This window comes from Ahaetulla prasina, chromosome 2, assembly GCF_028640845.1.
Source record: "Ahaetulla prasina isolate Xishuangbanna chromosome 2, ASM2864084v1, whole genome shotgun sequence".
Taxonomy (NCBI): Eukaryota; Metazoa; Chordata; class Lepidosauria; order Squamata; family Colubridae; genus Ahaetulla; species Ahaetulla prasina.
Window position 1 is genome coordinate 2,782,047 of NC_080540.1, and position 19,688 is coordinate 2,801,734.

At 43.1% G+C, this 19,688-nt stretch overlaps 2 protein-coding genes across 2 annotated transcripts in view; both read left to right on the plus strand.

Moving 5' to 3' along the window:
* The first annotated feature begins 476 nt into the window (after positions 1-476).
* On the plus strand, positions 477-2,928 carry LOC131193666 (uncharacterized). Its single transcript, XM_058174116.1, has 3 exons — positions 477-550; positions 669-1,001; positions 2,520-2,928. Exons 1-3 carry the CDS (start codon positions 477-479, stop codon positions 2,926-2,928), a joined length of 816 nt encoding a protein of 271 aa, XP_058030099.1.
* A 103-nt stretch (positions 2,929-3,031) lies between these two features.
* Positions 3,032-19,688, plus strand: part of LOC131192698 (zinc finger protein 665-like) — a 39,261-nt gene continuing 22,604 nt past the window's right edge. Inside the window, exons 1-6 of the mRNA XM_058172113.1 lie at positions 3,032-3,707; positions 4,768-4,885; positions 5,340-5,422; positions 7,255-7,381; positions 7,463-7,528; positions 8,899-9,732. Coding sequence (XP_058028096.1) covers positions 3,231-3,707; positions 4,768-4,885; positions 5,340-5,422; positions 7,255-7,381; positions 7,463-7,528; positions 8,899-9,732 — 1,705 coding nt within the window. The 5' untranslated portion in view covers positions 3,032-3,230. The remainder of the gene's footprint in view (positions 3,708-4,767; positions 4,886-5,339; positions 5,423-7,254; positions 7,382-7,462; positions 7,529-8,898; positions 9,733-19,688) is intronic.

Genomic DNA, 19,688 nt, shown 5'->3' on the forward strand with positions numbered 1-19,688 from the left:
GTCCAATTACACTTGGCCAATAAATTCTATTCTATTCTATTCCCTTTATGTACACTGAGAGCATATGCACCAAGACAAATTCCTTGTGTGTCCAATTACACTTGGCCAATAAATTCTATTCTATTCTATTCTATTCCTTTTATGTACACTGAGAGCATCTGCACCAAGACAAATTCCTTGTGTGTCCAATCACACTTGGCCAATAAAAATTCTATTCTATTCTATTCTATTCTATTCTTTTATGTACACTGAGAGCATCTGCACCAAGACAAATTCCTTGTGTGTCCAATCACACTTGGCCAATAAAATTCTATTCTATTCTATTATATCAAATTAATATAGCTGATGCATATTCTTTACTTATATATATATATATATATATTTTCTTCATGATATGTTTTTTTCTACTTATGACAATGTTTGTGTATACTGTGGTGACAAAATGAAATAATAATAATAAAAAAAGAAGCCCTCAGATGCTCCTAAGGGCACGAGCCCTCTGCATCTCCCAGCATGCGGGCTCAAAGGAAAATTGCACAGCCGGTCACAGGTTCGATCAGCGAAGGGGACATCCCCACCCACCCCACAATCCCCGATTTATGGGGAGAGGGGGGGAGGAGAAGAAAGAGTTAAAAAGAATGGGCTGCAATCCCCGCCCGCAATCCTAGGGAAGGGTCACGTGGTCCGCGAAGGTTTTCCCCCCCCTCCCACTCCTGTCTGGGGCAGCGGCGGCGTTTGCAACCTCTCGCAGGGCGGGTTGCAAGAGCCGGCCGTTCGCGCAACCCTCGCCCGCAACAGCTGGGCAAGAAAGCTTCGACGTCGTCTCGGGAAGGGAAGCCGGGCAACAAGAAGCCGCCGGCCAAATTTGCTGCCACCGACCCGCAAGAAGCGCGGAGGCTCCGCGGTAGGAAGGCCCGGGGGCGCTGCGTTGCAGAAGGGCACGGATCGGGGGGTTGCGGTACTCTGCCCGACCGTCAGAGGGCGCTGCCGATCTGGTTAAGGTTGTATTATAAGCGATTGTCTGGATTCCCAGCGATTTTTCAGGCTTCTTTCTCCTCCTAGCGGTCATCCGCGGTATTGCAGCAAGGCACTGGTGTCCCCCTGCGTGCTAAAGCCCAAAACCCAGGCTGGCCCAAAGGTAGAATAGAATAGAATAGAATTTTTATTGGCCAAGTGTGATTGGACACACAAAGAATTTGTCTTGGAGCATATGCTCTCAGTGTGCATAAAAGGAATAGAATAGAATAGAATACAATACAATACAATACAATACAATACAATACAATACAATACAATACAATACAATACAATACAATACAATACAATACAATACAATACAATACAATACAATACAATATATTGGCCAAGTGTGATTGGACACACAAGGAATTTGTCTTGGTGCATATGCTTTCAGTGTACATAAAAGGAATAGAATAGAATAGAATAGAATAGAATAGAATAGAATAGAATAGAATTTATTGGCCAAGTGTGATTGGACACACAAGGAATTTGTCTTGGTGCATATGCTCTCAGTGTACATAAAAGGAATAGAATAGAATAGAATTTATTGGCCAAGTGTGATTGGACACACAAGGAATTTGTCTTGGTGCATATGCTTTCAGTGTACATAAAAGGAATAGAATAGAATAGAATAGAATAGAATAGAATAGAATAGAATAGAATAGAATAGAATGGCCAAGTGTGATTGGACACACAAGTAATTTATCTTGATGCATATGCTCTCAGTGTACATAAAAGAAAAGATACGTTCATTAAGGTATAACATTTACAACACAATTGATGGTCAATATATCAATATAAATCATAAGGATTGCCAGCAACAAAGTTACAGTCATACAGTCATAAATGGAAAGAGATTGGTGATGGGAACTATGAAACGATTAATAGTAGTGCAGATTCAGTAAATAGTTTGACAGTGTTGATGGAATTATTTGTTTAGCAGAGTGATGGCCTTCGGGGAAAAAACTGTCCTTGCGTCTAGTTGTTCTGGTGTGCGGTGCTCTATAGCGTCGTTTTGAGGGTAGGAGTTGAAACAGTTTATGTCCAGGATGCGAGGGATCTGTAAATATTTTCACGGCCCTCTTCTTGATTCGTGCAGTATACAGGTCCTCAATGGAAGGCAGGTTGGTAGCCATTATTTTTTCTGCAGTTCTAATGATCCTCTGAAGTCTGTGTTTTTCTTGTTGGGTTGCAGAACCGAACCAGACAGTTATAGAGGTGTAAATGACAGACTCAATAATTCCTCTGTTGAATTGAAAGAGTTGAAAGGGACCTTGGAGGCCTTCTAGTCCAACCCCCTGCCCAGGCAGGAAACCCTACACCATCTCAGACAGATGGTTATCCAACATTTTCTTAAAAATTTCCAGTGTTGGAGCATTCACAACTTCTGAAGGCGTTCCACTTATTAATTGTTCTAACTGTCAGGAAATTTCTCCTCAGTTCTAAGTTGCTTCTTTCTTTGATCAGTTTCCACCCATTGCTTCTTGTTCTACCCTCAGGTGCTTTGGAGAACAGCCCGACTCCCTCTTCTTTGTGGCAACCCCTGAGATTTGCTCTCGTTTTGCTTCTCATCCCAGAAGCTTCTTCAGCTCTGACTGGATGGTGGGGGATGGAAATATTTATATTCCTTGCAGACAGCTGGTCGTTTACATCCTTTTAAAAGGGTCCTTGAAGCACTTGGAGGTTTATCTGTGTCCTCAGGGTCACCTGAGTGGTGCTCCTGGTTCCTGTAGTCTGCAATTTTTTTTCCCCCGTCTAGAAATCCATTCCTACTCCCACACCATTCCCAGGGTGTTTGTCCCAAATTGTATAGCGAAAAGTCTCTACAGATTCTCAATTACTCAGGTCCTGGTTGTCCCAAAGGTGCTTTTTCAGGAGGCAACTGGGCTTTCTGGATTTTTCTTTTGAAGCTTGAAGCTTCAAATCCAAGAAGCTTCTTCCGCTAGGTTAGCTGACCTGGCTGGGGAATTTCCCCGCCATCTCCGGGTCGTTCTGAAAAAGGATTTTGGCTCAGTGGCAGCCCTTGGAGTGAGGGAGATGCTCTCCAAGTGACGGAGGAAAACTGCTGTCTACCCAAGATAGAGCAAAGCTTGCTTCCTCTCGGAGTCCACCTTGTGCTGTACCTTAGAATCAGGAAGCGCCTGGGTTTTGTCAGGCTCTCCTCCAGAAGAACGTCCGTTGTCTGGGCTCATCCATGCCGCTCTGCTCCGATGAATCCAAATAACTTTGGAGACCCCGGGAATCTTTGGCTCCCTTTCACAGGTGCTTCCGAGGAGCGTCGGCATCGGAAAATGAGCACAAATGAAGCTGCAGGTAGCTTCCGCGGCATCCTCTCAGGAAGCCCCAGGGGATTCTGGGGAGGAACCAGGGTCAAGATCCTGGAAGAAGAAGGTGCTCTTACTTGGGATGTCCAGCGCTTCAAGGACTTTGGGTACCGGGAGGCCCAGGAGCCACGAGAGCTTTGCAGCAGACTCCACTGGCTTTGCCACCAATGGCTGAAGCCCGAAAAGAACACAAAGGCTCAGATGCTAGACCTGGTGCTCCTGGAGCAGTTCCTGGCTGTCCTGCCTTCAGAGATGGAGAGCTGGGTGCGGGAGTGTGGAGCCGAGACCAGTTCCCAGGCGGTGGCCCTGGCGGAAGGCTTCCTCCTGAGCCAGGCAGAAGAGAAGCAGCAGAAAGTGCCTCAGGTGAGATCTACATGTTGGCTTGAAGGGTAGCCACAAGGGAAAACAATTAGGCTGTTGGTTTGAGCTCCAAGCTTGGCAATTCGGTCGCATACGTTTCGTCACCATTCGAGGAGACATCGTCTGCGCGTTTTGAATTGTGTTTGTCTGCAGACAAGCACAATTCAAAGTGCACTGACGATGTCTCCTCGAATGGTGAGGAAACGTTTGCAGCCAAATTGCCAAGCTTGGAGCTCAAACCAACAGCCTAACTAGCCACCCGAATATTCACTAATATTCTACTGATATGCACTGCCTAATATTCCCTAATATTCTAATATTCACTACCGAATAGTCATTAATATTCTACTAATATTCACTACCAAATATTCACTAATATTCTGATATTCACTACCGAATATAATAATAATATAATATAATAATATAACAACAGAGTTGGAAGGGACCTTGGAGGCCTTCTAGTCCAACCCCCTGCCCAGGCAGGAAACCCTACACCATTTCAGACAAATGGTTATCCAACGTTTTCTTAAAAATTTCCAGTGTTGGAGCATTCACAACTTCTGCAGGCAAGTCGTTCCACTTATTAATTGTTCTAACTATCAGGAAATTTCTCCTTAGTTCTAAGTTGCTTCTTTCTTTGATCAGTTTCCACCCACTGCTTCTTGTTCTACCCTCAGGTGCTTTGGAGAATAGCTTGATTCCCTCTTCTTTGTGGCAACCCCTGAGATATTGGAACAATGCTATCATGTCTCCCCTAGTCCTTCTTTTCATTAAACTAGGCATACCCAGTTCCTGCAACTGTTCCTCATATGTTTTAGCCTCCAGAATATTCATTAATATTCTACTAATATTCACTACCAAATATTCACTAATATTCTATTCTAATATTCAGACACATTTCAGGGAAAACAATATCAAATGGACAACACCTTCCTGGGCCTTAGGAGAGGAGGAAATGTGTCTTCTCCTTTTTCCCTTCTGGTCTTGGTGGGCTTCAGAATTGCAGATGGAAAGTGAATTCCCTCCCCCTCCCATCACATTGGCTTTTTACTTTTGTCGGCAGTTGCAGGGAGACGGACCCTTTGTGGAGGTGACAACAAGCAATGGATTCTCCGGTCCCCCAGAAGAACTAGTTTTGGGTGGGAACTTTCAGGAGAATCAAGGTGGAGAGATTTTACCAGGTAAGAAGGAACACTTCCTCTGAAGAAAAATCTCAACTTTTATTTTTCATTCTCATTTCACGGCAAAAGGGCCTCTGGTGGCTCAGACTGGTAAGACAGTCTGTTATTAACAGCAGCTGCTTGCAATTACTGCAGGTTCAAGCCCCACCAGGCCCAAGGTTGACTCAGCCTTCCATCCTTTATAAGGTAGGTAAAATGAGGACCCAGATTGTTGGGGGCAATAAGTTGACTTTGCATATAATATACAAATGGATGAAGACTATTGCTTGACATAGTGTAAGCCGCCCTGAGTCTTCGGAGAAGGGCGGGATATAAATGCAAAAAAATAATAATGCTGGGGAGATACCTCTTCCACCTTGTATATTAACTATATGGGTAAGATGATGTTCCATCTTTTCCTAGAATACATTCTTGTTTTAAAAGTCTTATTTTTTCCACATTTTCTCCCTCACAGGGAGCAGAACCGTTTCTCTGATGTTCAATGAAATGTCTGAGTTTTGTGGTGGAGCAGAAAAAACAACCGAACCTCCAGCTCAGGTACTGAAAGGATCAGACTCAATTGAGCCTACCTCATAAGATTCAAAGTATCTTAGAAATATGGAGTTAGAAACCACTCCCAAGATCAGCAGTCTATCGTATTGTATTGTGCAAGAAAACCAACAAAACCATTTTGTTGTGCCTCACTCGTCCCCCTCTCTGCAGCCGGGCCCCTCTCGTCTCCTGCCGGATGTTGATAGTGCAGAAGAATGTCCTGGCATGCCTCCAGCCCCCAGTCCTGGCACCATGCTCGGACAGACCGAGCAAGACGAATGGCCTGACATGCCTCCAGCCCCCAGTCCATGGGCACCATGCCCAGACAAACGGAGCAGCTGGGCCCCTCCCCCACAGCATGTGAGCCTGGGGAGTGTGAAGCCAGTTACGAGCTGGAATTACTGGAAGCTGGAGGGACCCACGCTTCCGGAGAGTGGAGAGGCGACATCAGCAAAAGGAAGGGAGGGGCAGGCCTGGATAAGTGCTGAGTCATGGAGCCACACCCCATGGCCTATATAAAGGATCTGCTTTCTGGCATTCTTTGAGTCAGGCAAAGTCTAAATTGGATTGCTGAAGTCACATCCTGGTCTCCTGCCTGCCCTGAAAACTCTGACAGAACTTTGGCAAAGCTGCAGAGGCACGCTTGATACGGACTTCCCTGACCCGGCCGTCAGAGGAGGGGTGGGACACGACACATTTTTAAGAGGTGGTCATCCATGTACTCTGTTTCCCTTTGTTCTTCTTTCCTTCAGACTGGACATTTTTATTTATTTATTTATTTTATTTATTCAATTTTTATACCACCCTTTTCCCGAAGGACTCCCAAGTACCTTCAGCCTTTTCTCCAGGCCTGTCAAACTGGGAGCCCACGGGCCGGATACGGCTCGTGCAGGCCATGCCCACCCCAGCTCCACAAAAGCCAAAAAACATTGCAATATGTCACAATCCGGCCCGTGACGTGATGGAGTTTGACACCCCTGTCCTAAAATGTGTCCTGTAATTCTTGAATCACCTGTGTTGCCCTCCTTTGAACCTGCTTTTACCTGTCAAGTCCTTCTGGTGACGTGCCTTGAAATATTGCCAAAATAAAATAGAAAATACTAACAGATGCACTCCTAAGAGGTTCACGGGAAGAGTCATACAAGTAATCCTTGACTTACAACTTTAATGGAGCATGCCCATTAATGGTCGTAAGTCGTGACAAAAGTAAACCATTGTGACTGATCCAGTTTTATCATCTTTTTTTTTTTTTTGCAACGGTTGTTAAGCAAATGTTCCAGTTGTTGAGCAGCTAACTGAACCAATTGTTTGCTAAGGCTGGTTTTGCTGGAAAAAAGGAAGTTAGTTCCTTTGGTTACTTTAGGTCAGTCATTTTTTTCTTGGGCTTTGTAGGGTTGGAAAGGAATGGAACAGATGCTGCCTTGAGCTCCTGAACGAAAGGCAAAGTATAAACCTAATATTACAGTATTGATGGCAGCTTGTTAAATCTTGGATGCAATTTCCCTCTTCCATGACATTGTTTGATATTGGGTAGCGTGTCGCCCTCGGAGAACTCCCCAGGCCATAAACTAAAGATCAGACAGGAGCTCCCCAACATTTTTAATTCTCTGAGCGAGGACTGGAGGCCCTGAATTGTGGCATTTACAATGCCCACTTGCCCATTGGTCGAGAAAGATGGTGCAGTTGCTTTCATTAAATGGCGTCGAAAGTGTTACAAAATCGGTTGCTAATAAGCAGTGGATTCTGTCCATTCTCTCCTGTTACCCCAAGCACTGGTTATCTCTTGGAAATTCTTCCTGACTTGTCTATAAGTAAGGGGGAGTCTTCTCTTCTTTCAGGGTTCTGTCTCTTTTGAGGAGGTGGCTGTGTGTTTCACCGAAGAGGAGTGGGACCTTCTAGATTCCAACCAGAGGGCCCTCCATGGGGAAGTCATGCTGGAGAATGCAAGGAGTGTGGCCTCTCTAGGTAAGGGAGCATCTGGGTTCAGATAAATGGGGAAAAATATTTTCTAGTTAGAAGTAATTATTCCCTCTTGCTTTCTCCAAGAACTACCCAAACCAGAGTTTGTCTCCTTGCTGGAAGGAGAAGATCCATTCCTCTGGAATTCTGAAGGTGAGAAATCAGCAGAAATCTAATCAATGGGTTTTTCTGGGGAAAGCGCCCTGAAGAACCTTTCAGATGGTGTTTAATATTGCCAAGAGAAATGGACCTTTGGAAGAACTAAAGTTTTGCCCGATGATTCTGACTGCTGGTTTTTTTTTTTTTACATTTATATCCCGCCCTTCTCCGAAGACTCAGGGCGGCTTACATTGTGTAAGGCAATAGTCTCATCCTATTTGTATGTTTATATACAAAGTCAACTTATTGTCCCCCCAACAATCTGGGTCCTCATTTTACCTACCTTATAAAGGATGGAAGGCTGAGTCAACCTTGGGCCTGGTGGGACTAGAACCTGCAGTAATTGCAGACAGCTGTGTTTAATAACAGGCTTCTTACAGCCTGAGCCACACCGCGGCCCTCAAATGTTCTCAAATGCATTAATTTCTTGACACATCGATGGCACAAGAGCTGCCCTTTTATTTTATTTATTTGTCAAACACTAGAATAGAATAGAATAGAATTTTTATTGGCCAAGTGTGATTGGACACACAAGGAATTTGTCTTGGTGCATATGCTCTCAGTGTACATAAAAAAAAAAAAAAGATACGTTCATCAAGGTACAACATTTACAACACAATTGATGGTCAATATATCAATATAAATCATAAGGATTGCCAGCAACAAAGTTACAGTCATACAGTCATAAATAGAAAGAGATTGGTGATGGGAACTATGAAACGATTAATAGTAGTGCAGATTCAGTAAATAGTTTGACAGTGATGAGGGAATTATTTGTGTAGCAGAGTGATGGCCTTCGGGAAAAAACTGTTCTTGTGTCTAGTTGTTCTGGTGTGCAGTGCTCTATAGCGTCGTTTTGAGGGTAGGAGTTGAAACAGTTTATGTCCAGGATGCGAGGAGTCTATAAATATTTTCACGGCCCGCTTCTTGATTCATGCAGTATACAGGTCCTCAATGGAAGGCAGGTTGGTAGCAATTATTTTTTCTGCAGTTCTAATTATCCTCTGAAGTCCTCTGAATTATCCTCTGAAGTCTACAATATATATAAGCATGAAATAACCATACAAATTGGATACAACCAAAGGGAACATTAGGACAGGAACAGTAGGCACGCTTGTGCTCTTATGCACGCCCCTTACAGACCTCTCAGGAATGGGGAGAGGTCAACAGTAGATAGTCTTTGGTTAAAGCTTTGGGGACACCTAGAAAAGCTGCAGGGAGAAAAAATACCTAGAAAAAACACCTAGAAAAGCTGCAGGGAGCATAGAAAGGCAGAAATATAGATGCAACTAAGAAGATTCTTCTCTAATGATCTTCTCCATTTTTTCCTTTAAATTTCTATTTCTCTCTCTCTCTCTCTCCAGCAGGTGATGGGCAGAAAACCAGGAAGTGCATAGAGCCCCCTCTGAAGTACTTCAGTCATAATTTGCTTTCGAGTCCATGCACAGGGGAGAAACCTTACAAATGCTTCGAATGTGGAAAGAGCTTCAGTATGAGCAGCCACTTGCTTTCTCACCAGAGGACTCATGCGGGGAAAAAGTCGTATAAGTGCTTGGAGTGTGGAAAGAGCTTCACGCAGAACTTCAGCCTGACAGTCCATCAAAGAACTCACACCGGGGAAAAACCCTACGAATGCACGGACTGCGGGAAGTGCTTCAGCCGCAGCCAGCATCTCATTCAGCACAGAAGCATCCACACAGGGGAGAAACCGTTTCGGTGCACCGACTGCGGGAAGTGCTTCAGCCGCAGCCAACACCTTGCCCAACATCGAAGTATCCACACCGGAGAGAAACCGTACAAATGCACGGAGTGCGGAAGGCGCTTCAGCAATAGCGGAAGTCTAAATACACACCAGAGAACTCATACGGGGGAGAAACCCTATAAATGCCTCGAGTGTGGGAAGAGCTTCAGCAAGAGCAGTAACCTCACGGCCCATAAGCGGATCCACACGGGGGAGAAGCCCTATCAATGCTTGGAGTGCGGGAAGAGCTTCAGCAAAAGAGGGAACCTTTATAAACATCAGACGATCCACACGGGAGAAAAACCTTACACCTGCATGGAATGTGGGAAGAGTTTCCGGATGAGTGGGAATTTTTATAAGCATCAGAGAATCCACACAGGAGAGAAACCCTATGAGTGTCTGGAATGTAGGAAGCGCTTTGCCCTTAAGCATCAGTTGACTTCACATCAAAAAACTCATGCTGATGAGAATCCACTCCAATGCTTAGCGTGTGGCAAGGACTTTAAATATAGGGACCAACTTACTCAGCACGAAACCACCCACACGGCATCCAGCCAAAATAGAGATGCGGTTGCAGAAACTTCAGCTCCCTTTGAGAGCTCCTATTTCTCTTTGTATCCTGACAATTGTTTAATCTCCTTTATTTGGTCTGGAAACCGGTGATAAATATTGTCTCTGGGGCAGTTTGTGAAGAATCTGTACCAAGAGACATAACGGAAAAATAGAGTGTCATTCTAGTCCTCTCTCCTGGCAACATCTGGATAGAAACTGAGGTTATTATTGAAAAATCATTTTTCAATCATTCCCCCCCCCCGATGATTTTTTTTTTTTTTTTTTACATTTATATCCCGCCCTTCTCCGAAGACTCAGGGCGGCTTACATTGTGTAAGGCAATAGTCTCATTCTATTTGTGTATTTATATACAAAGTCAACTTATTGCCCCCCCAACAATCTGGGTCCTCATTTTACCTACCTTATAAAGGATGGAAGGCTGAGTCAACCTTGAGCCTGGTGGGACTAGAACCTGCAGTAATTGCAGGCAGCTGTGTTTAATAACAGGCTTCTTACAGCCTGAGCCACACCGCGGCCCATTGATTATATAATATCAATAATATTTGTATCATAAGCAATGCAGTGGAGAATGGGATCAGTCAACTGGAAGCTACCCATAACAGAACTGCAGAAGCCAATTACATTCTGTGATTGACCAAGTATCTCACCCAGAAGGGCTTCTAGAAGGCTCTTTTTTGTGACAGATGTGTGATTTTGAAATATCGACTCGGACATGAGTAAGAATTTGAAAGGATTCATCTTTCCACAGATATTTATGGGTGGGGTCAGGAATGCCACACCCATCAGTGTTATCATGCAAACGATGCCTGTAAATGTAATGTGGCTTCTAACTGTTGCCTTTTATCTTCCCCATTGCATTTGATGCACTTTGATGAATTACGATAGACTTCCTTATGCTCATTTTCAAAGATCTTCTGAAGCCTGCTCAAGATAACAAGAAAGCTTAAACGGGATCCATCCAAAATCTCTTAGGATGATGCCAAACAGGTGGCTGGTAATTGGTAGACTTGTTCAAACGACACTCTTGGTAGAAGGAGAAAAATCTGAAATATTATATTCTTGTTCCTGCAACTTTCACCATCCAACAGTATGAGATTTTCTTCCAGATGGGGAAGGTTTTATTATCTACTAGGGTTGAAACCTCTTTGGGAGAGATTTACTCACGAGCTGCTCTTAATCAGACACCAGTAAATAAAATGTCACACACTTTTTTCTGATCTCTTAACTGGATCTCTCATTCAGCCAATGAGTCTTTGAAAGTTCTCAAAAATTAGTTAAGACTAATTTTATTGTCTAAGGTTTATTGTAGTCTTGTTACTTTTGTAGTGAAGTAAATCTTTTTACAGTGTTTTCTGGAATTGCAGGTGTATAATTTATCCTTTTCCTCTTGATTGTGGTTTCTTTTTAGACAAGTATTTTCTTGCAGCAGTGAAGTAATTTTGCCACCTTTCTGTGTTTAGTAGGAGTCTGTAGATAAAGAGGTGCAAAGAATGTTGTGACTGTCAAGAAATAATGATTTTTAAAACTTTTTTCATCCTCTGGTTCTGTTCTCACAATGCCGACAGCTTTCTGATATTTTTAAATTTAGAGGCTGGGCGACTCCAGGACAGTTTTGGGAGACTAGCACTTAGAAAACAAGAAGGATCATGTATGTCCAGAGAAGCCTCATGGACCTCAGAAATGCAAATGAGAAACCTAAATGTATTTTTTTGCTGTCTGTAGGTCCCAAGCTGTGTGTTGGTAGTTCGTAATCACAGATGACTGCGTCTGCATAATTATGGCCATTTCAGCCATTCCCCCAGCTGTTACAAAGAAGGGAGGGAGGCTTCTGCTTCCTGCCTCATTTCCCATTTTTTTATCCAAACGAAATAATTTTTTGAAAGGAAAAAAAATGCATATTCAGGATGGAATTGCCATGGACAAATTCAGGATGGTTCTCTCCTGCCCTTATCAGCTTGGGTTAATTTACATCACTTACCTGTGCTGAAGAGGTGTATGAAAATCAAAAGGGACATAGAGACAGCATTTCTAGAGAAGGCCCAGTTTTGTAGCATCTCTTAAGACTTTGCTTTGATTTTAGAAATTTTGCCACCGAATGCCTCCCACCGGCCCGTGCGCTCTCACAGGGAGGGACTCCTCAGGGTGCCGTCGGCCAGGCAGTGCCGACTGGCAACGCCCAGGGGAAGGGCCTTTTCTGTGGGGGCTGCCACCCTCTGGAACGAGCTTCCCCCAGGACTTCGTCAACTTCTTGACCTTCGGACCTTCCGCCGCGAGCTTAAGACACATCTCTTCATTTGCGCAGGACTGGACTAGATTTTTTTAAATTTTTAAATGTCTAAATTTTAGATTTGGTTTTAAATTGGGTTTTATTGTTTATATGTCTATTTTAAATTTTGGCCTATATAATAAGTTTTTTAGATGAATGTTTTACTTTGTATATTTATGTGTTTTTTATATGGCTGTACACCGCCCTGAGTCCCTAGGGAGATAGGGCGGTATAAAAGTATGAATGAATAAATAAATAAATAAATAAATAAATAAGTAACCTCCAATGATTCTACCCTGTTTGGTTGGTTAGATGGAGTTAGCTTAACCTTGGGATGTGCCAAATAGAATGTTTTAATCTAGACTCTAGATAAACAAAATAGGTTTCTTTATTTTGAATGCCAACGGAAATACATCTTTTAACTAAAGATGTTCATGATGAATTTAAGAGTGGAAAAGCTACAGAAATCAGGGAAGATGAGGGAAGATCATATGAGATACTCTGGGCTGACAACTGCTCACGGGAGAGAGAATATGATGAGAGCAGTCTCATTGCATTCAGCATATAACATTGCTCTAGGATCCCTTGAATTTTATTTCAGACCAAACCTAGAACCAATGATGTTTCTGTTAAACTGTTAAAACAAAATAGTTGGGCAGAAGTTGGAGAACATAATAATTTTTTTTGGCTTCCAAACCAAATACAGTTTCTGTTTTATGTCAGTCCTCTTTAGGGCTAAATCTGTCTCAGTTTTAAAGTATATGTTGTAGAGAAAGACCAGAGCTTCTCTTTTTAAAATTTTCTTTTGAGTTTATCACTGTCATATGAATTGTCTCTTTTTCAGTTAGAGTTTGTGAAGAATACATTCTTGTTTTTCTTAATATTTATAGTAATTATTTATGGTAGCTTCCTTTGTAATAAAAGTTGAAAGGATTGTAATTGCCTTCTATATGTTTACCAATGCTAGCTAAGTTGAAAAAGAGGAAGGGTCAACTGGCACAGCCTTTTTCAAGAGATTTTTCATTCTTCCAATGGGAAATAAATTTTACTAAATGTCAAGGCAAGGATGTTTTTATTGGAAGCAAGACAGAGATGATGCTATTTTAATTAAGAAGTCTTATTTAATATGTTGCTCAAGATTTACCCAATGAAGTAGAGTTGCTGTTTGATGACCCAGTCTTTAGTTGGAAAAGTACAAAGAAAGAGAAGAACCAGCAGCAAGATGAATGGACTTGATTACAACCATGAATGCACCTTTGAGATGGCCAAGTTGAAGACAGATCTTCCTAGAGAAAATCCATGTGGTCAACTCAAGAGTCAACACAGATTTGGTGGCATGTAATTAACTTTTGATTGGCACATCAACTTAGAATATATGTGGTCTCGCTCTGAGTGTTTCAAGCAAGTAGATATTTGGTTTCAACATCTGTATACTGTGAATGTTGACCATATTATAATTAGATCCAGTTCTAATTTTGGATAATTTTCTAAATTGCAGTATCCCTAAACACTCCATCTAAGTCACCAAAACTGTTTTCTAGCTCTGTAAACATGAAAATTCTTCCGGATTTAATGTGTGAGAATGTGTTTCTTCAGTAAAGTGAACTGCGCTTATTATTTTAGTATGGTTATTTATCTGTATACTGTTAATATGTGTGATACATTTTATAAATTTGCCCAAAAGTTCATTTAAATCAAGGATTAACTGAAAATTCCACTGAAGCACAATTTATATATTATGGCGTAGGAAGCAGTAAAGCAAACCTGAAAAGGTTGGGGGGAAAACATATTTTCTTTGAACTTGTAAACAGAAAATGACCCACTTAATTTTAATGGGAATTGATCAGTATTTCTGTTTGCTCTCTTGCAACTCGGAAGTTTGATTATACAACTGTCTCAGATGTGTAATTTTTTCTAAACCACGGAATTTTCCCACTGAATTCATGAGCTGTAGATCCCACAATGAAAAGAGTATGTAATGATTATTTTTTTTAATAGAAATACAATATTAGAAGATAGCAAGAGCACCTTTAAGTGGTAACTTAAAAGTTACCACCTTTAAAGCGCTCCATGGCTTAGGACCGGGATATCTTTGGGACTGCCTTCTGCTACCACATGCCTCCCACCGACCGGTGCGCTCCCATAGAGAGGGGCTCCTCAGGGTGCCGTCAGCCAAACAAAGTCGGTTGGCGACACCCAGGGGGAGACTCTTCTCTGTGGGGGCACCTACCCCCTGGAACGAGCTTCCCCCAGGACTTCGACAACTTCCTGACCTCCGGACCTTTCGCCACGAGCTGAAGACGTATTTATTCTTCCGAGCAGGACTGGCATAAGAGGGGTTTTTAAGTGGACTTTTAAATGGGGTTTTATTTTATAATATGTATTTTAAAATTTAATTTATCGGCCTTATTGAATAAGTTTCTTAATAGTGATTTTATTGTATTGTATTGTACTGTTTTTATTTGGCTGTTAACCGCCCTGAGTCCTTCGGGAGAAGGGCGGTATAAAAATTAAAATATTATTATTAGTATTATTATTAGACTTATATACAGCTCCATAAGGTACGGATGAAATCTGCAGACGTTAGGAATTTGAATTCCCAACTACTGGATCTAAGCAAAGAAGGGCACTTTTGAATCTATAAAGCCTCTATTAGACCAACATGGCTTGTACTGTAGATTACACAATATTAATTATTAATAATAATTAATTATTAATATTATTAATAATTAATTATTAATATTATAACTTATAATATTATAAATATTAATATTATTAATAATTGTCAGCCTCCACTCCACTCTTCATTTACTTTTAAATGATTATATCAGTAGATAGAATGTAAAATGTTTATTTCTGTATTATAAACTCTTAGGATCATGAGGTGAATCATACCACCGTCCGGGGTAAGGGAAAGGAGCTTATTATTAGTGTCGGCTGACATAACTGGGAGGAGGGGTGATTAATGATTGAGTGTTATCAGCGCGCGCTTTCCTAACCGACACTGCATTCCTGAGTTGACTGACATCCAGAGACTTGTGGAAGAAGATTACCACGAGGGGCCGTGAAGGAGTTGGCATTGGACCAGACCAGCCTGACCTCCTGGAGGAGGAGGGACAATTGGGGGCATATGATATGTTTGCCATATTTTGTCTCAGTTCCAGCTTTGCTTGGCTGCTAACCAGACTGGAAAAGTAAAAGTACTTGTTTCATTCCAAATGGAGTCAAGGTGAATTCTTTCCTATTTGCCGTCGGGGGTAGCCTGACATTAAGCTGGAACACACCCATGTCTACCAACCAGGATTGCAATCGCAATACCGGGGAAGAAACCCAAATATGATGGAAGGACTGCCGGCTGAGCTGGGGAGGCGTCCGGAGGAATTTTGCTGACACTTTTAACCCTGAGCTGGAAATTTGCAGAGCTCGGTGGATTGAGCAATTAAAGCTGGAAGAGGAAGGTGGAACCAAGTGCCAAGAGTTTCAGCCTGGAGTAACAAAAGAGAAAAAGAAGGACGGTGAGACTTTCGGATTGGCAAGGAGAGAGAGATAAGAGACAGACGCCAGCTGGAGGAAGCCTTCGTCTTTTCCGTGAGGTGAAAGTAAGGCTAGATGTCCGCCAAAGGTATGAATCCCTGTTCAGTCCTCCAAGGGGAGGGAAGAGGAAAGAAATTACAAAGAGGCCGTTAGAGGTGATTTCCAGGGTGGTGAGATTCCTGAAGAGACGGAAACTCTCCCCAGAGGAAGCTGAATTGGATGGGGGCGCCACCTGCTGACCATGCAAGGCACGCAGGGAAGGAAAAAGCCAAAATTCCCCATATTAGAAAAATTTGATGGAGATGCGAAGGAGCTGGAATTGTTCCTGGCGATAGTGAATGACCACATGTTAGACTGGGGGGGAGATTATTGGTCACAGGCAGCACAAGTTAGAGCTGTGACCCACAATTTGACCGGAAGGGCAGCTGCATGGTTTGTGTCGCTGTATAAAAACCACTCCCCCCTACTGCAAAATTACGAGCATTTTATTACGGCACTAAGGAGGAGGTTTGAGGACCCCCTGGCGGAGCAGAAAGCCAAAGGTCGAATGAAAACCATCAGGCAAGGGAGGAGACCGTGGCTGATTATACCCAGGAATTCAGTGATCTAGTCCCTTGATGAGAGGGTGGTCGGAGGTGATCCTGGTCGACTTTTACAAAGAGGGCCTGAATGGAGATCTCTATGAACTGTGCCGGCACGAGCGTCTCCAACCACATTGTATGGCTGGTATACCCTGGCAGCAGAGATGGAAATTGAACTAGCGAAGGACCGTAGCAGAAGGCAGCGCACTGGAAGACCTTACCGGCCCATTCTCCTGGGTGGCCTCAAGGGACACGCCTAGACCAGAGGGAGGAGACAACGATCGACTGCGTGCTACAGATGTGGAAAGAGGGCCATTGGGCAGCCGACTGTCGAGTGAAGTTGGTTCCAAGCACGACCCTGGTGGTGGGAAGGAAGCAGTGAAACCAACTGCTAAGGCGCGAAACCGGCAAAAGTGGAGGACGGCATTGCCAAGAAGGGCACGCCCATCCAAGAGGATCGGCGTCGACCGACACTGATGACAGCAAAACCACATCGAGTCCGATGAAGACTTTCTGGTGAGTTGGGCACGGGGCCCTTGGACATTCCAGTCAACCTGCATGTTCCTCCTCGGGCAACAAGGGGGAAATGTTAGCGTTATTAGATTCGGGATGTACTAGGTGCATGATCAGTCCCGAACTAGTAGAAAAAATGGAACTAAGGTTGAGAACCCTAAGCAGGCCCATAGCATTTGCCCAGTTGGATGGCAGTGTGGCAGGGGGAGGACCCGCCCATTTCGTAACAGAACCCATAGAAATGGAAATTGGAGACCATCGCGAGATTTTAAACTTCATAGTAGCCCCTGGAATGGACCAACCTTTGGTACTAGGACTGTCATGGTTGCGGAAATGGAACCCCCATATTAACTGGAGAACGGGAGTCTTACAGTTCCGCTCAAGAGCGTTAAAAGGAGGAAAGGGGGGTTCCAAGAAGAGTCAAACTATGGCCATGCTCCAAGATAAATGGGGGGCAATGGTTGAACGGATAGATGGGGAGGAAAGGATACCTAAGGAGTACTGGGACCTGCGGGAAGTCTTTAGTGAGAAAGCATCAGACGTTCTACCTCCCCATAGGCCTATTGATTGTGCCATCGACATCCTACCGGGGGTAAAACTTCCAAAACCAAAAGCTTACCCCATGACCCAAAAAGAATTGGGAGAGCTGCAGTTCATAGACAAAAACCTAGAGCGGGCTTTATCCAACCAGCTAGGCCTCGCGTGGCGCACCTGTGATGTTCCGGGAAAAGAAAGACGGCTCATTTCGCCTTATAGTTGACTATAGAAATTTGAACGCAGTGTGCGCCAAAACATATACCCCATGCCACTCATGAAAGATATGTTAGCACACTTAGCGAAGGAAATTCTTCACCAAATTGGACCTGAGAAGCTTACTACAGAGTCCGTATAAAGGAGGGGATGAATGGAAAACCGCTTTCAACTGTCCACTAGGATGTTTCCAGTTTGAGTACTGCCTTTTGGTCTGCAGGGGCGCCTGCAGTTTTATGCAACTGATAAATGAAATACTCCATCAGCATTTGTTCAAAGGAGTTCTTGTCTACCTTGACGACATACTCATCTATACAGAAACTATGGAAGAACACATTAAACTAGTAAGAGCAGTTCTCAAAAGTTATTATCTGCTGAACTGTATTGCAAGCTATCCAAATGTGATTTCCATCAAACCAAAATAGACTACCTAGGATATCGATCTCGGCTGATGGGTTAGAAATGGATCCAGGAAAAGTGAAAGCTGTTTTGGAATGGGCCCCCCCACGCACACGCAAACAGCTCCAAAGTTTTTTGGGATTTGCAAATTTCTATCGTCAATTCATCCCCTCCTTTGCTCAAATTGCTTTACCAATCACTAACCTCTTAAAAACTAAAGGAGACACGAAACCCAAACCATCATTACCCCTCGAATGGACAATGGAATGTCAAGCAGCATTTGAAAAATTGAAACGACTCTTTGCCGAACCTATTTTAAAGCACCCTGACATGGATGTTCCTTTTGTAATACAAGCTGATGCAAGTGATGTAGCAGTCGGAGCCGTCTTGCTCCAAAACAATGCTGATGGTAATTTACAACCCTGTGCTTTCACTTCTCGAAAATTGACTGAAACCGAAAGACGATGGGCTATTTGGGAAAAAGAAGCGTTTGCAGTTCATTGGGCTCTACGGACATGGAGACAATTCTTAGAAGGTTCAAATCATCCTTTTGAAGTTTGGACTGATCACAAAAATCTGGAAGCGCTAAAGACTCCTAGAAAACTTTCGCCTAAACAAGCCCGTTGGACTCAATATTTTAACCGCTTTAATTTTACTTTACAGTATATTCCTGGAGGGAAAAACTTCTTAGCAGATGCTCTTTCACGTTTACCCCAATACAATTGCACTCGCTCCGAGATTGTTCAACCAATACTTCCCGTGCAACAGTTGGCGGCCCCAGCAATAACTAGAAGCCACTCCAAAGCTGACCCCTCACTCCCAGATGAACTAACCAAATCGTTTAAAGAAGCTTTAAACACCGATGACTGGTACTTAACGCATTCCCATGAATGCACACTCCGTGATGGACTAGCTTGGATTGGAACAAAACTATATGTTCCTCTATCACTCAGAGAAACCATCCTACAACGATGCCATGATGCCAAGATGGCAGGGCATTTTGGATTTGTGAAAACTTTGCATCTTCTTAAAAGACAATTTTGGTGGCCAAGTCTTAAAAAAGACATTCAAGCATATGTGGCAAGTTGCCCGGTCTGTGCATCATCCAAAAGACCTCCGGGAAAACCTCCTGGACTACTACAAACGGTAGCCAGACCAGGAACCCCATGGAAAGAAATATCCATGGATTTCATAGTGGAATTACCTGAAAGTTCCGGCAATACTGTTATATGGGTAGTGACTGACCTTTTCTCCAAACAAGTCCATTTTATTCCATGTTCAAAAATACCCTCCTCAAAGACTCTAGCAAAGTTGTTCGTACAACACATTTATAGACTTCACGGAGTGCCTGATCGCATCATTTCAGATCGAGGAGTTCAATTCACTTCTAAATTTTGGAAAGAATTTTTACGACTCATTGGTTCCGCCCAAGGATTAAGCTCCTCCCATCATCCTCAAACTAATGGAAGCTGTGAACGTTCGAACTCTGTACTAGAACAATATCTCCGATGTTATGTTAACTACCAGCAAGATAATTGGGCTGATCTCTTACCTTTTGCTGAAGTTGCCTACAACAACTCAATTCATAGTAGCACGGGATTTACTCCCTTTAAAATAGCTTCAGGCCAAGATTTTGTTCCTATCTCAGAACTCCCACAGGAAGAAACTACTGTTTCCTCTTTATCAGAATGGATAGATCAAATACAAAGCACATGGAAAATGACTCGCAAGGCGATCGACGACGCTCACCGTGCGCATAAAAAACAAGCAGATAAAAAAAGGTCCCCTGAGAACAAA